At 38.5% G+C, this 16,758-nt stretch overlaps 1 protein-coding gene across 2 annotated transcripts in view; it reads left to right on the forward strand.

The window, feature by feature from the left end:
• Positions 1 to 16,758, forward strand: part of SEC11A (SEC11 homolog A, signal peptidase complex subunit) — a 40,486-nt gene that overhangs the window by 15,849 nt on the left and 7,879 nt on the right. The window contains exons 2-3 of one of the 2 annotated variants that reach the window (XM_055326745.1): positions 6,087 to 6,196; positions 11,777 to 11,926. In XM_055326745.1, coding sequence (XP_055182720.1) covers positions 6,087 to 6,196; positions 11,777 to 11,926 — 260 coding nt within the window. The remainder of the gene's footprint in view (positions 1 to 6,086; positions 6,197 to 11,776; positions 11,927 to 16,758) is intronic. The other variant, XM_055326747.1, reaches the window with a different exon arrangement.

Genomic DNA, 16,758 nt, shown 5'->3' on the forward strand with positions numbered 1-16,758 from the left:
TAAATCTTTAAAAAAATAAAAAGTTTTATTTACTTAAGTAATCTTTATACCCAACATGGAACTTGAACTCAATGACCCCAAAGATCAAGAAGCGCTCACTCTTGCAACTGAGTCAGGCAGGTGCCCATGTGTCAGATTTTTAAAAGATTTAACAGATTTTTTAAAATGAAACTTGTCTTAATATTATTAGACTATTGAGGATTTTTCATTTTGTTATTATCATTTAAGATCACTGGGACTGTCAGTGACTTTATTGGGCCATAATTACAGCAGATATTCTGAACATGCTTCAATTTTTCCAACACTATCTGTTTTATTTCTAGCTGCTGTGAGGGTATCCATCTCTAATACCCCAGCTTCTAATTGCTTCATCTTTTGTGAATTAAGAGCAGGAGAGTTGTGGTCATAGATTGATAAGCCTCCTAGTTTGAGGTCTTAAGATAAGAGGAGTTGAAAATTTAGGCCAAATGCAATTTTTAGCTCTGAGACACATTTTTGCTTCAATGATTATTTGTGTATTTTCTTGAGATTGCTGGAAGTATGATTTCTGTGAAAATACCCTAAGTGTTGAATTTCAAATATCTCTTGCAAGAATGGGAAATATGATGGTGTATTTGATAACTATAATAGATAAATGCATAGTGCATAACTTCCAGATTATGGCTGTTAAATTTATCGGCTTTTATATTGCTGAATTTTATGTCCTTTTTTTTTAAACTCTTGTTATGTATTACTTACAGTGTTATATATTACTTAATTGTCATGTGGATTATTCTAGTCACAGGATTTGTAGGGGAGGGTTCTACTTCCTAAAACTGCAAAAGTAAAATAGCACACACAAATCCCCATACCATACCTATGAAGAGGTTTTGTTTTGTTTTGTTTTTTAAGATTTTATTTGAGAGAGTGCATGAGCAGGGGACGGGCAGAGGCAGAGGGAGAAGCACACTTCCCACTGAGCAGGGAGCCTCACAAGGGGCTCGATCCCAGGACCCAAAGATGATGACCTGAGCCAAAAGCAGACACTCAACTGACTGAGCCACCCAGGCACCCTGCTTTTTATTGGCTTTAATAACATTCTTTTCTAGTTTCACCTTGAGCATTGAAGAGCATATTGTTCTAGTCACTTCTCAGAAAAAATAATAGGGCTATTCACTTCTGTATTTGTTATTCTACATATGTCACAATGTCTTAATAGTATGCTGTTGCCAAATCATATGAGGTTGGGTAGCTGCCACCTTATTTCTGCTAATATCAGAAAGAGCCCTTTTTGTGATCATGTATATTCATAAGTATTCAGATGTAGTGGTAAAGAAAGCAGGAGCTCGGAAGGCAATGTGGGTTTTTTTTTGTTGTTATTGTTGTTGTCTTTTGAGTAAAGACTACTGGTAGGAAAAAGAGCAGAGAAAAGAAAGGGAGAAGAATATGACATTTCTCAGACTTTTGCTCAGAGAGAATATTTGTTTCACCAAATAGTGTCCTTCTGTCTAGGTTTTGGCTCACAGACTGATTTAGGATTATGCAAGTAGGTGCCTTTTAAGGAACATACCAGTTATACACAGTGAGGGACTTTCAACCTCTTTCTCACTAGTAAGAATGATGAGGGCGATTTGGGTGATTAAGATAAATTTTACAATAATGACTTTGTAGTGAAAGGTAGTATTCCAGGTCTGAGGAAAAAGAGAAGGCTAATTATGGGTAGAATAGTGATCTTCTTGCAGGGACCTAACAAGTTGTAATTTTTGTCTTTCATTTTTCTTTTAAAGAGTAGTTATTAGATATCCCACATCTGTTAGACAGTGCTACATCGATGCCCTTCTGAAAATGGAAATATTTTCATCAACAAAACAGAGTTGAACTGATTAACATGGGGCTAGTTTTAGATTTTATTTATTTTGGTGTGAACTTTTAAAGTTTTCCTGCAGAAATATTAACATGGTTGGTTATGGGATATTGCCATAGACCCTGCTAAGGATGTTATATAAATATGTAGAAATAAATAAATAAATAAATAAATAATAATAAATAGGTAGTACATCCAAGGTTACCTTTTCAAAATCTGGCTACTTTTGAAATATGAAACTTATGTGACCCCCAGGTAGGGGATCGTGGAGCTGTATTTTATATTTGGTGGTGTATGTGGAATCTCACAACACTTCCCTCAGAGATTCGGGATTGGGGTGCAGATTCTACTGTTGTAACCAGTACTGTAAGTGATTTTTCAGCATTGAAAGTTTGGAAAGTAGAGCCTGTAGCCGAATTCCTGACTGCTTATCCACTGGTTGACCAGAATTACCTCTTAGAAATTAGTTTTCCTACTTCTGGCCTCTCCCACTCCACTTCCTCAGTTCCTTCTTCTGAGGAAGAGGACCATTTTTTTTTTTTTAATTTTTAAGAAAGCTACCATCTTGAAGAGGTAGAGTTTAGGAGACCTGAGTTCTAGTTAGTAGTTACTGTTCTGCATGCCAGTAGCTGTGCAGCTGTGAGCGCATCACTTAGCCTCTCTGTGCCTCCGTTTCCTCACCTGTAAACGGGAGGAAGGGTCCCCAGATGGAAACGTCAAACTACGTATCAGATTATACCTGTATGCTCATAATACTCCATTACTCAAAGAGTAGCAAATACTTGTGTCTGTTAGAAAATATTCATATTTCCATCCTTTGAGGATGACATTAATTATATTGATAGAGTATGTCATACTTCATTGGAGGCCAAAAAAATAATGTTCTAGCCATTAACATGGACTTAAGAAAATAAACCTAAACAACTTACTTTTGAATAGATGATACTTAGTAAAAACTTAAAAAACGTGAAGTGTATATACTGGAAAGTATTTTCATCCTGCCTAACTTCCACTTCCTCTTCCAGAGGCAACCACTGTCCCCAGTTTCTTGTGTATCCTTCCAGAGCTAAAAGTCTTACCGTAATAGGTAGTTAATAAGTAATGTTCCAAATTTATAAAAATTGGAGGAACAATTAGTTTTTAGAAGCATGAGGGTAAATAGCACAAGAAATAGCTAAAAGAGACAAAAATGATTGAAGTGGCCTACCATGACCAGGATAATTGCTTGTTTTTAAATTATATATATATGTGGGATCCCTGGGTGGCGCAGCGGTTTGCCGCCTGCCTTTGGCCCGGGGCGCGATCCTGGAGACCCGGGGTCGAATCCCACGTCAGGCTCCCTGCATGGAGCCTGCTTCTCCCTCTGCCTGTGTCTCTGCCTCTCTGTCTCTCTCTGTGTGACTATAATGAATAAATAAATAAAATCTTTAAAAATAAATAAATAAATTATATATATATGTATTTTGAAATTTTTGTATATACATTCATGAGAGACAGAGAGAGGCAGAGACATAGGCAGGGAGAAGCAGGCTTCTCTCAGGGAGCCTGATGTGGGACTCAATCCCAGGACCCTGGTATCACAACCTGGGACAAAGGCAGATGCTCAACCACTGAGTCACCTAGGTGCCCCATTACCCAGGTGCCCCATTAAATTATATTTCGATAGAAATGAAAATTAATTTTAAAGGCAGAAAATATAGATAAAAATGACACAAAATTGGCTAGTATTATAGCTCTAGATGTAACCAGTTACATATTTAGTTTATGTATACCTTTGTTTCAAGAAAAATCAAAATACCTTGGGGTGCCTGAGTGACTCATTCAATTAAGCATCTGCCTTCGGCCCGTGTAGTGATCCCAGGGTTCTGGGATCAAGTTCCTCATTAGGCTCCTCATTAGGATCCCTGCTTAGCAGGGAGCCTGCTTCTCCCTCTCCCACTCCCCTTGCTTCCCTGCTTGTACTCCTCTCTCTCCCTCCCCTCCCTCCCTCTCTCTCTCTCTCTCAAATAAATAAATAAATAAATAAATAAATAAATAAATAAATAAATAAAAATTTTTTTTTTTAAATTGAAAGACCTAACCTCCCCCCACCTCAAAAGGAGCAGTTATGTGAGGTGTTGGATGTCTCTCTCTCTCTCTTTTTTTTTTTTTTTTGGTGTTGATGTCTTAATGAATTCTGTGGGGGAACCCTTTTACAGGGTATACATATATTAAATCCTCATGACATACATTTTTTTTTTAAGATCCACTTACTTATTTGAGACAGAGAGAGGGGCTAGGGAAGGGGCAAAGGGAAAGGAAGAGAGGGAATCCCAAGCAGGCTCCAGGCCCAGGGCAGAGGCTGGCTTGGAGCTCAGTCCCACAACCCTGAGATCATGACATGAGCCAAAATCAAGAGGCAGATGCTTAACCAACTGAGCCATCCAGATGCCGCCTCATGTTGTACACTTTAAATATCTTACACTTTGGGGGTACCTGGCTGGTTTAGTTGGTAGAGCATGTGACTCTTGATCAGAGGATTTTGAATTCAGGCTGCACATTGGGCATGGATCCTACTTAAAATATATATTACTTTTTTTTTCTAAAAATTTTATTTATTTATTTGAAAGAGCTAGAGAGTAAGAGAGAACACAAGCCATGGGGAGGGGCAGAGGGAGAGGGAGAAGCAGACTTTACGCTAAGTAGGGAGCCCAACACAGGGCTCGATTCCAGGACCCTGGGACCATGACCTGAGCTGAAGGCAGACGTTTAACCAACTGAGCCACCTAGGTGCCTCAAAAATCTGACATTTTTATTTGTCAGTTATACCTCAGTAAAGCTGAAAAAAAAATTGAAAGAATAGTACATAAACACTTGTAAGCTACCATATAGATGTTAACATTTTGCCATACTCTATGTGTATTTTTGTGTACATAGAATTTTTTTTTCTGAATCATTTGAAATGGGTTGCAGATAAGACAGTTTACCCCTAACTACTATTGGCTAACCACTAGTAGTGTGCAATATCCTGCATAACCATAATACTATTATCACACCTAAGAAAATTAACACTAATTTCCTAGTATCATTTCATATTTGAGTTTCCCCAATTGACCCCAAAACATCTTTTTTTTTTTTTTAAGTAATCTCTACGCCCAGTGTGGGGCTTGAACTCTAAACCCTGAGATCAAGAGTTGCATGCTCTACTGACTAAGCCAGGCAGGTACCCCTTAAAATGTCTTTTGTAATTGGGATTTTTTTTCTTATATGTATTTTGTTCTTTTGAGCCAAGATCCAGTTAATTATGCATTACATTTGTTTATGTCTATCTAGTCCTTTTTGATCTAGAATAGTCTTCCACCTTTATTTTCATGACATTGAAATTTTGAAGACTAGAACAGTTGTCTTGCAGAGTGTCCATATGCATGTATATTTTTTAAAATAACAAAAATGAGTCAGTCAACTTCTTATCCAGCCTTGTCCAGCACAGTTAGTTCACATATTTCCCTCATTTGAAATGCCTTTCTGGTATCGTATCTGCTTATTGAAGTAGAATTCTACAATTTGTTGAGTAGTGGAAATTCAGTAAGATAGAAAAGGCTGGTCTTCAAGTCCTAATTATGTGACTGACAAGCTGTATGACTTTGGCAAAATTATTTCCTCTGAGAGTTAAATGCCATCAAATAGCCCATCATTATTAGATATTGTAGGAAAGTAAGTCTGGGAGGAGTATAGAAGCAGTGATTTGTATCAGGAATGTGATTGAACTTCAGGTGAATTGTGGTGAAGCGTAAATGAAATAACAACTACAAAAAGTTTTGAACATAAGCTATTATGTAAGGGTAACACACTGAGTGACCAAACAGGAGGAAGATGTTTGGGGGATGGGAGGCTATGCTGGAATACTGCTAGTGTAATTATTACAGTTTTAAGGAATGTTTCAGAACTTCAGGTGGCCTAATAGTACTACTTGAAACTCTTTTGGGGGAAATTTTTTTTTAAAGATTTTATTTATTTATTCATTCATGAAAGACACACAGAGAGAGGCAGAGACACAGGCAGAGGGAGAAGCAGGCTCCAGGCTGGGAGCCCTATATGGGACTCGATCCCAGGTCTCCAGGATCTCGCCCTGGGCCAAAGGCAGGCACTAAACCGCTGAGCCACGCAGGGATCCCTTGGGGGAAATTTTTTAAATGATACTACTCTCAGTTGCTTTCTGGAGTGGGGATAATTATGGATCTCGTTTCTTCTCTTGTTCTTACAGCTGTATTATCAAGTCCTAAATTTTGGAATGATTGTCTCCTCGGCACTAATGATCTGGAAGGGGCTGATGGTCATAACTGGAAGTGAAAGTCCAATTGTAGTGGTGCTCAGGTAACAATTTTTCTTTTCAAGGCATAGAATTGCATGGTATTACTTAAGAGAAAAACTGAGAAATTAAATAACTATTGTATTATTCCTCTAGAAACTATGGTTTCCCAGAAAAGGACCTGAAAGAAAATTAGTTACTATTCTTCAACTGTGAGAAAATGTGCAGCCTCATTAGGCACTTAGAATTCAGACCCCCAAGGGCTCATGACTTCTCTATAAAACGTTTACAATGTGAGTTTTATTTTTGGCACATCTCTTAAGAAAAGTGTTTCAATGTGTACTGTATTTTCCTGAAATTCTTATGTCTTCTTCCTTTTCATACATCAGGGCTGCTCTTTAGTTGTCAGTTTGCTGGATTAGGTATCCTCTCCACGAATTAACAGTTTTTCTGCAGCATGTTCTCAGTGTCAGTACAGAAGCATCACTAATTATTTCCATGTTTCCTGCTGACCTTTAAATATCACTTCTAAACAGACTTCAGAAATTTTGAAGATATTAGCTGCCTCTTAAAGTGGCAGTACTGAATCTTTTCCCACTGCTTCCTTCTCTGTCCTTGAATCATACTCTAATGATTTTAAAATCCTAAACTAGTAACTAACTCCATTTTGGAGAATTACCACTTCCTTGTTTAAGTGAATCGTTATAGTTCTGTCTTATTTGGGACTTAATTATGTAAGCTATTTCAAGTCTTTTCAAGAGATAATGGTATATAAATATAAAAGAAATCATTAACATTATCTAGAGTCTATTAAGTACTGTTACTTAAATAGTACATTACTCTTAAGATCAATTTGATTCTGGGATGCCTGGGTGGCTCAGTGGTTGAGCATCTGCCTTCGGCTCAGGGTGTGATCCTGGGATCTGGGATTGAGTCCTGCACCAGGCTCCCTGTGGGGAGCCTGCTTCTCCCTCTATGTCTCTGCCTCTCTCTCACTCTGTCTTGCTCATGAATAAATAAATAAATCTTAAAAAAAATCAATTTGATTCCTTCATTGTCATATTTGGATATACAGGCTTTAGCAACAAGTGGTTCCAAGACCCACTGTTTTGCTCTTACCTCATTCCTACTCTTACTCATACCTTTGTTCTATGTTTATTAATGAACACATCCAGCTGTAATTTTGGAGATCCAAAGGCACGTATGTATTTTATTAGCTGGGAAAGCATTTAATGTACTACTCTGGGAGTACAGAGACAGGGCCCCAAGTTCCCAGACAGTTTTAAATTCAGTGGAGAGCTTCAGTTTCAAACACTGACAGAAGGAGAAGCCACACTAATTGGCCTTGTGGGAATAGGGTATAGTGAGAGAGCCCAGGGAGGCTTCTTTTAGAGATTCTTCTGGGATTATTTCATATTGAGCTTCCTTCAGTGGAGATGCTTAAGGACAATCTAATGACCTTTAAATTGGGGATGTTGGCGTGAAGAGGGGATTCCACTGAGGACCTGCTCAACACAGTGGTGGTCCTGGAAATAGTTCATTTCTGCTACAGCTGGAAATTTGATAGTATCAGTTGGGGCTTAAAAGTGGTGTTTGGACAAGTTATTTCGCAGGAAGGTTTATTTATATACTAGGCTTTTCTGATTACCAATGTGAAATAAAGAAAGGAAATTAAGAGAGACCAGGTCCTATTGGAACAAAATCTGGTCAAGACTAGAAGAAGCAGTCATTAGAGAAAAGTAATGTATGTGGTTCGGTGGCCAAGAAAAACCATGTATTATAATAATTATCTGGCACCAAATATGCCTCAGAGGATTCAAGGTAACTGAGAATCCACTTTTAGGACTGGGTGAGGTCATTGGGGATAAAGACAAATAACTTTTTTAAATAAAAATACTTACTTTAGGGCACCTGGGTGACTTAGTCGATTAAGTGTCTGACTTCAGCTCAGGTCATGATTCTGGAGTCCTGGGATCGAGCCCCAAGTCAGACTCCCTACTCAGCAGAGAGCCTGCTTCTCCCTCTCCCTAGGCGCCTCCACCATGCTCTCTGTATCTCAAATGAATAAATAAAATCTTTTTTAAAAATTATTTTTTAAATTCCAATATTTAACACACAGTGTTATGTTAGTTTCAGGTGAGGATAAATACTTTCTTATTATTTTTTTAATTAGAGTTTCAGGGAACGATCAAAACTTTTTTTTCCCATTTATAGATAGAGCTGAAGTCAGTTTAAAAATATTTAAGTGGTTTATATTTAACTTTTTTTTTAAAGATTTTATTTATTTATTCATGAAAGACAGAGAGAAAGAGAGAGAGAGAGAGAGAGAGAGAGAGAGAGGCGGAGACACAGACAGAAGCAGGCTCCACGCAGGGAGCCTGATGTGGGACTTGATCCCGGGACTCTAGGATCATGCCTTGGGCCGAAGGCAGGCGCTAAATCACTGAGCCACCCAGGGTTCCTCTATATTAAACTTCTTATAAAATTTACAATTGATGTATTAAATTTAAAAGTATACTTTAATCAGGTAATGGTAAGAAGTTTACTAATATATTTAATGTTTAAAAGGTTTCCCCTAGTTTATTTCTTCAATGGTCCTCTCACTGCACACTGTTTTTAAGATTTATTCATTTATTTGAGAGAGAGGTGGGGGCGGGGGGCAGAAGGAAAGAGAATCCTAAGCAGAAAGCTGAGTGTGGAACCCAGTGCAGGGCTGGATCCCATGATTCTGAGATCTGGACCTGAGCTGAAATCAACAATCAGAAACTCAACCGACTAAGCCACTCAGGTGCCCCACTACGCCTGTTTTTAATGCCACCTGTATCTGAATTTTTAAATCTTTTTATTTTTCATCCAACTTTCTTCCCTAAAATCTAGACTCTTGTTTTCATCCTGCACTGGACATCTCCATCTGAACATTGACCAGGCACTTGAAACTTCTTGTAATAAAAGTAAAATTCGTCTCCTTTTTCCACACACTTGTTCTTTTTCCTCTTATTTCTGTGACTATCACTGACATCTGCTCCATTGCCATTGTTAAAAACCCAGGTGTCAGGGCAGCCCCGGTGGGTTAGCGGTTTAGCGCCGCCTTCAGCCCAGGGCGTGATCCTGGGGACCCGGGATCAAGTCCCACATCAGGTTCCCTGCATGGAGCCTGCTTCCCCCTCTGCCTGTGTCTCTACCCCTCACCCCCGTGTCCCTAATAAATAAATAAAATCTTAAAAAAAGAAAAAGAAACCCAGGTGTCATCCTCCTCACCCCATTATATCAGGTTGGCCATCAAATTTGTTATTTTTCCTCCTCTTTCTTAGACTCTTTTATAGTTGTCTTCCCTGCTGCTGTTCTGTTTCAGGCCCTCCTCATTTCCTGCCTGGGCTGTTGTAGTGACCTCTAAAAATACGCTTTTAGAATCAGCAAGAGTTTATATATTTTCATTATATGAAATGTTGAAAACACAAAAAGTCTACCCATAGTTCTGGGATATAATCACTATTAACATTTTAGTTTCTTTTTTCTTTTCTTTTTTTTTTCTTTTTTCATGTATATTCTTTTTTCTTTCTTGAGCCCGACGTGGGACTCGATCCCGGGACTCCAGGATCGCGCCCTGGGCCAAAGGCAGGCGCCAAACCGCTGAACCACCCCAGGGATCCCCTTTTTTCATGTATATTCTTATGTAATTGAAGTAATTCTATATGTGCATCCTTTATGTGTCCCCTTATGATTCTCCTGTGTCCATATTTTTAATAACACTTTTAATGATTGCCAAGAATTCATTTATAAGTATTGGCCTGGACACCTGGTCTGCCAGTCTACCTTTTGGCCTTTTCTAGTTACTCATTAATTCAATAAATATTTAAATGTGCTCTGCATATTCTGTACCTTCTGAAATGATGACTTTTAAATGTAAACGTGATTATGATACTCCCCGCTGAAAATTCTAGAGTGGCTCAGAGGCAGGTTAGCACAGTGAGAGTGGATTCTGTTGGACTCCCTGTTCAAATTTCACCTTTATCATTTTTTTTTAATTTTTTTTTTAATTTTTTTTTTTTTTTTTTATTTATGATAGTCACACAGGGAGAGAGAGAGAGAGGCAGAGACACAGGCAGAGGGAGAAGCAGGCTCCGCGCACCGGGAGCCTGACGTGGGATTCGATCCCGGGTCTCCAGGATCGCGCCCTGGGCCAAAGGCAGGCGCCAAACCGCTGCGCCACCCAGGGATCCCATTTTTTTTTAATTTATAACTATACCTTTCTAAGCCTCAATTTCCTTGTTTGTAAAGTTAGGATAATAAGAGTATCTACATCATAGAGTTGCTCTGAAGATTGCTTAAAAAGAAACAACTTAGAATGGCACTTTGTATACAGTAAGTGCTTAATAAAAATGAGCCATTACACTATAGCAGCTCAACTTTTATCTGTTTTATTTTTTAAAAGATTTTATTTATTTATTAGAGAGACGGAGAACACAAGTGGGATGGGAGGCACAGAGAGAAGCAGACTCCCCACTGAGCAGGGAGCCCAATGGAGTCTCAATCCTGGGACTCTGATCCTACTGTCCCGGGATCAATTCCCACATCCAGTCCCACATCAGGCTCCCTGCATGGAGCCTGCTTCTTTCTCAGCCTCTGTCTCTGTGTCTCTCATGAATAAATAAATAAAATCTTAAAAAAAAAAAAAAAGAAAGAAAGAAAGAAAGGAAACTGGAGCTTGAGTTTTGAAAATTATACTTATGGGCTGCTTTTTTTTTTTTTTAATGTATTCATGAGAGAGACCCACAGAGAGGCAGAGACCTAGGCAGAAGGAGAAGCAGACTCCTTACAGGGAGCCCCATGAGGGACTTGATCCTGGACTCCTGGATCATGCCCTGAGCCAAAGGCAGACACAACTGCTGAACCACCCGGGCATCCCTAGGCTACTTCTAAACAGCAAGAAAAGGTTAAATTGCTGCAGATATCTTAGGACCTTGAAGAACTTGGTATAGTATAGGACAGGGGAGAGGTGAGAAGGCATTCTAGAAGTTTGTCCTCACTAATTACCACAGAATTGAAGCCTTTCCTTGTTTCTGAAATTCTTAAAAAATCTCTGCTATTATTCTTAGTTTTCTTTCTTGTTTCTCTTTTTAAAATAAATAAGTTGATAACAGAAGCATTATCTTGGTAGCTGACTGTTCTTTGACTTGATGGGCTGTTTTCCCTTCTTAATGGGTCAAAACTGTAAGGTCATCTTAGTCTCTATAAATGGCAGAAGATGATCCAGTTCTCATTTGAATATTTGAATGTATTTAGCATTTTCAGATGAGGTGAGGATAAGGGCAGTGATTATAAAGTTCATTCTTTTATATTTTATATTTGTCACTTGAAATTTTAAAAGGTTAAGGAATTAGTAACATTGCCCTTTTCAAGACTGAAGCTCCTTTGAATAGTAATGCTTGAAACAAATCTAGTCAGTAAAGGCTAATAACTATAGTAACTTTTGTGTAACTTGTTAGTTTGTGGAAACCATATTTTGAGAACAACACACATGGATGCTGATATATTTGTTAAAGTATCAAATATACTCCAGGGATGATACTTGTGATTGGTTAACTTTTGAAAGTGAATTGAATCTTACACTTTTTGTTTTCTATATATTCTTCTCTCTCTCCTAGTGGCAGCATGGAGCCAGCATTTCATAGAGGAGATCTTCTCTTTTTAACAAATCGAGTTGAAGATCCCATCCGAGTGGGAGAAATTGTTGTTTTTAGGATAGAGGGAAGAGAGATTCCTATAGTTCACCGAGTCTTGAAGATTCATGAAAAGTATGTGCAAACTGTATCTTCTCTGTTTTAAGATATTTTCATATTTTATGTTTGCAGTATTTAATTTTGATAACCTGAAGGCTAAGAAGAGTGGGAAATGCCTCGGTTCTTCTTCCAATCCATTTTTTATCAATGTCTGAAGGCTTGGTGAACATTTAGAAAATTATTTATTAATTTATTTATTTATTTTCTAGAAGTTTTTCTTGGTTTTCTTTTTACTTCCCAACCAGATCCCCCTTTGTATCACCCCCCCAAAAAAATGACATAAAGGTTGATCCCAAATAGAATCTTCCAATGTAATTGATGAGGTAGCCCTCCCTAATCTTTCCAAAACAAAACAAAACAAAACCTTTATGGCAATCTAACAGCCATGTCAAATAACAATAACTTTTTTAAATTCCAAAGAAAATGTCTTTTTTTTTTTTTTTGAGATTTTATTTTTAAGTAATCTGTATACCCAACATGGGGCTCAAACTCACATCTCCAAGATCAAGGGTCACCAGTTGAGCCAGCCAGGTGCCCCTAAATTCCAAAGAAAATTTCTAAAATTAAGTTCCTCTTTTAAACGTAGACTCTTGCATTTTAGAATTAGAAAGAACATATGCAAAATCTTTAGTATCACCTGGACATGGATGTAGGCCATAACAATGAGCAAAAAATTTCACCTCTCTGGGTCTGTTTCCTTACCTGTAATATTAAGAGGTTTAGGAAGATGAATTACAAGATCTGTGAGTTCTGAGCCTATGCTTCCTTGTCCAGCTCCACATTCCTCACCCCCTCCCTTCCAAATACAGAGTATTCTAGTTATGGAAAGCATTCAGGAAGGAAGGAAAGAAAGAAATGAAGGAAAAGATAGGTATCCCGGAGGACACACAGAGGGGAATAAAAACAATGAGACAGTGATTTAGGTTCTTGAGAATGAGAGAGACTTAAATAAATATTATGTTATTCTTGCCCTACCCTCTAGAGTAATTTATTTTCTCCACTTAACCAAGAGGGGACTGCCAGCTGTTGCTTTTTGAAAATCCACATAACCACTTTAGTTTAAAAGAGTTCTTTCTTCATTGGTGAAATAAAGATCAGACTACTCTTTTTTTTTTTCAAACTTCAGTATATATTTTGAAAGATTATAAATTTTTTTATAGATTTTTGGAATTTTCCTTTCTTACTTGTAGTCCTTGTGGTTTAAAGATTATAATTTTAAAATGGCATTCTAGGGAACCCTGGGTGGCGCAGCGGTTTGGCGCCTGCCTTTGGCCCAGGGCGCGATCCTGGAGACCCGGAATCGAATCCCACATCGGGCTCCCGGTGCATGGAGCCTGCTTCTCCCTCTGCCTGTGTCTCTGCCTCTCTCTCTCTCTCTCTGTGTGTGTCTCTCATGAGTAAATACATAAAAAAATCTTAAAAAAGAAAAAAAAGTTTAAAAATAAAATAAAATAAAATGGCATTCTACCATTGACTAGGAAGGAATAACTAAACTCTTTTTAGAAATTTAGAAGTTTAGAATTGTGTAGGTTTATCCAGTACAGGTTCTCAAAGTGGATTTGCGTTATATTCTTAGCACTGCCTGTTGTTAGCAAAGCAGAGCCAACTTTTCCCTGAACTTATCAGGGAAAATCAAATGACACTCAGACCCTGCTTTGGGTTAGAGCAGAAGCATTTTTATATGCAATCCTTTGGAATTGAATGAATTTTTTTATTTTAAACAGTTTGATCTTGTTCTAGGGCAGGCTCACTGACAGATACTATAAAATAAAAAATAACAGAATTATGAATATTGTAAGATGTACGGTCCTACTAATCCCAGGTTTTTGGTGATTCATTTTAGACTCCTGAGATGTGTTCAACTTGAAGACCTGTTTATTTTATTTTATTTTTTAAGGATTTTATTTATTTATTCATGAGAAACACAGAGAGGCAGAGATGTAGGCAGAGGGAGAAGCAGGCTCCCTGTGGGGAGCCCGATGTGGGACTCGATCCTGGGATCCCGACCTGAGCCAAAGGCAAGTGCTCAACCACAGAGCCACCCAGGTGCCCAAAGACCTGTTTAGATAACAGGTCCAATTAATATTGTGAAGCTTCCAATTTCCTTTTTTCTTTTGGGGAGACTAAAATAACTGATTGTGATAATCATTTGATTTCATAGTGCTAACAATGTTCTTAAATATGGGACTAAATGACAGCCAGAATGGATGAAATGTTTATAATAAATGTGCCCTGAATGTTTTCAGGCTGAATTTTACACTGTTATTCATCTGAATGTTGTTTTAGGAAATAAAATCCTGAACTTTATGGGCAGCCCGGGTGGCTCAGCGTTTAGCGCCGCCTTCAGCCCAGGGTGTGATCCTGGAGACCCAGGATCGAGTCCCACGTCAGGCTCCCTACATCGAGCCTGCTTCTCTCTGCCTGTGTCTCTGCCTCTCTCTCTTTCTGTATCTCTCTCATGAATAAATAAATAAAATCTTAAAAAAAAAATCCTGAACTTTAGGAAGAATAGAAATAGGATTCATTCAGCTGACCTCTCTCTTTGGTCTCATTCCTCCTTTTTCTCTCCACCTACTGCTTACGTACCATGCCTTCTTTTTTCATATATTGACTCTCCATCTTGTGAACATTCTTATTATATAGCATAGAATAAGATACTGTATAAAATTGGGAAATAACAGCAAATAACACCATATGCAACCTTAACACCCAGAGAGAATGTTAAATTTTGGGTAATTCTCTCTGTTTCATAAATAGACATTTTCTTTCCTGTACAACACTGGGATCTACTCAATACAATTTTGGTAACATGTGTATCTCATGAACATATGGTAGAGGGTACCTGGTATTGCCACATATGCAAAGAATCCCTGAACTAAAAGATCAGCTTGCCAGGCACTGCTTAAAAATATATTGATAATAGGCCCATGAATCTGAATCTGCTCTTTCTGCCTAGTATGGTCATGACCTCTTACTACCTGTTCTCTAGAGGACACTAACGCCACACACTGAACTGTCTGACCAGGCAGTGGGAAAGCAGACGTAATCCAGGATGTAGCTCTAGTGCACTGTTGAGCTCAGGCAAAATGCTCTTGTAAGGGACATTAAGAAACTTCCAGTATTTGTAATAGGTCATTTGGAGGAGTATATAGTACATGGGGAAAAAGTGATCGGTAGTGTTTTCAAAAGACTCAACCTTCTCCCACATTTATTGAAGTTACTGTGTTTTTAAGTGAGTAAAAAATGGGGAATTCTTGCTCCTGGCTCATACAATAGGGCTGTGAGACATGTCCGCAGTCAGGGTTACCCATGCTCTGGCAGGTGGCGAAACATCTTCTTTGTGTCCTCTCCCCCCACCTACTCTCATTTTCCATTTTCTTCCAACAAAAATGAGTCAGGAAAGAACTAGCATATAGCGTTGTCTGTGTTTTCATTTGAGAGACATCATTTTGAATATTATCAGTTGACTTGATTCTCTTGGGTAGTTCTGCATATTAGCCTGCTAGTCATCTGCTCTTCATGCTTACGTTTTCCCCCACATATACATTTATTTTATTTTATTTTATTTTATTTTATTTTATTTTATTTTATTTTATTTTATTATTTTATTTTATTTATTTTATTTTATTTTATTTTATTATTTTATTTTATTTATTTTATTTTATTTTATTTTATTTTATTTATGAGAGACACAGAGAGAGGCAGAGACATAGGCTGAGGGAGAAGCAGGCTCCCTGCAGGAAGCCCGATGTGGGACTCAATCCTAGGACCCTGGGATCATGACCTGAGCCAAAGGCAGACTCTCCACCACTGAGCCACTCAGGTCCCCCCCCCCACACACACACACACTCATATAAATTTGTACTTTGTCTTATTTTATAGCCTACTCTGATACACATTTTCCAAGTTGAGCTTAGTATATAAGGTATTATAGTTTGATGCTGATGAATACTGGCACATGGTCAATTGTTTGGAAGGAGAAATTTTGCCATTGGGATGACTTAATCCTTAGCTTTGCTTTTTCTGTGCAGAGAGATAGATTGTTTTGTGCCCACTTGGCTTTTTAGGGTCTTACTTTTTCTTATATAGAAAGTGATTAATTCTTCCCGCCTAATATCACAGTATTATGATGGTTGAATTAAGCTGCAAGCACGTCGAGCTCCTTGGAGATTGATCATATTAAATATTTGGTCCATATGGCATCCAGGGAAGGCCCTGTGTAAGTGTGTCACCAGTTAGCCTTTGGGGCCTCTGGAGTGGGGAGTGCTGGGATGGATCTGGACAGTGGGTTGAGCAGGAGCCACTGCCACCATTGCCTCTGGGTGGATAGAGACCTACCTGCACTTTCTACCACAGCTCTAGCAGTCTCTCCCAGTACCATCCCAGGGCAGGGAACTCGGGTATGCTGGTGTGTTTTGTCTGCAAATGGAGTCTTTGAGGAGAGTCCCAGTCTCCTGTAGTGTCCCTGTCCTGTCCTGGGGAACGTTTCTGTTCCCCCATTTCCCTTTCCTCAAATTTGATGTTACTTTTCTGGGCTTGCTGTTGTTTTCATGGCTGAGTAGACTCTCCGTGCCTGTGCCCCTGACTTGCACTCTTGCAGCTGGCTCCCCTTGGCACCTGCCCTCTTTCACTCCAGAACTTTTTAGACACTTCCTCACTGAGTCGTCAGCTAAGGATTATTTTTCTCTGTATATATTTGCATTTTTTCTAACTGGAATCTCATTTTTAATGTGACTGTTTGCACTTAAGTGTTTTTAGTGTTTGCAACACCTTCCAATTTAGTTTCATCTGCACATTTAGTGTTTGGTGAGCCAGTTTCTGGCTTAGGATCTAAGAAGATATTAGTC

This window comes from Nyctereutes procyonoides, unplaced genomic scaffold (genome assembly GCF_905146905.1).
Source record: "Nyctereutes procyonoides isolate TBG_1078 unplaced genomic scaffold, NYPRO_anot_genome, whole genome shotgun sequence".
In the NCBI taxonomy this organism is placed as follows: domain Eukaryota; kingdom Metazoa; phylum Chordata; class Mammalia; order Carnivora; family Canidae; genus Nyctereutes; species Nyctereutes procyonoides.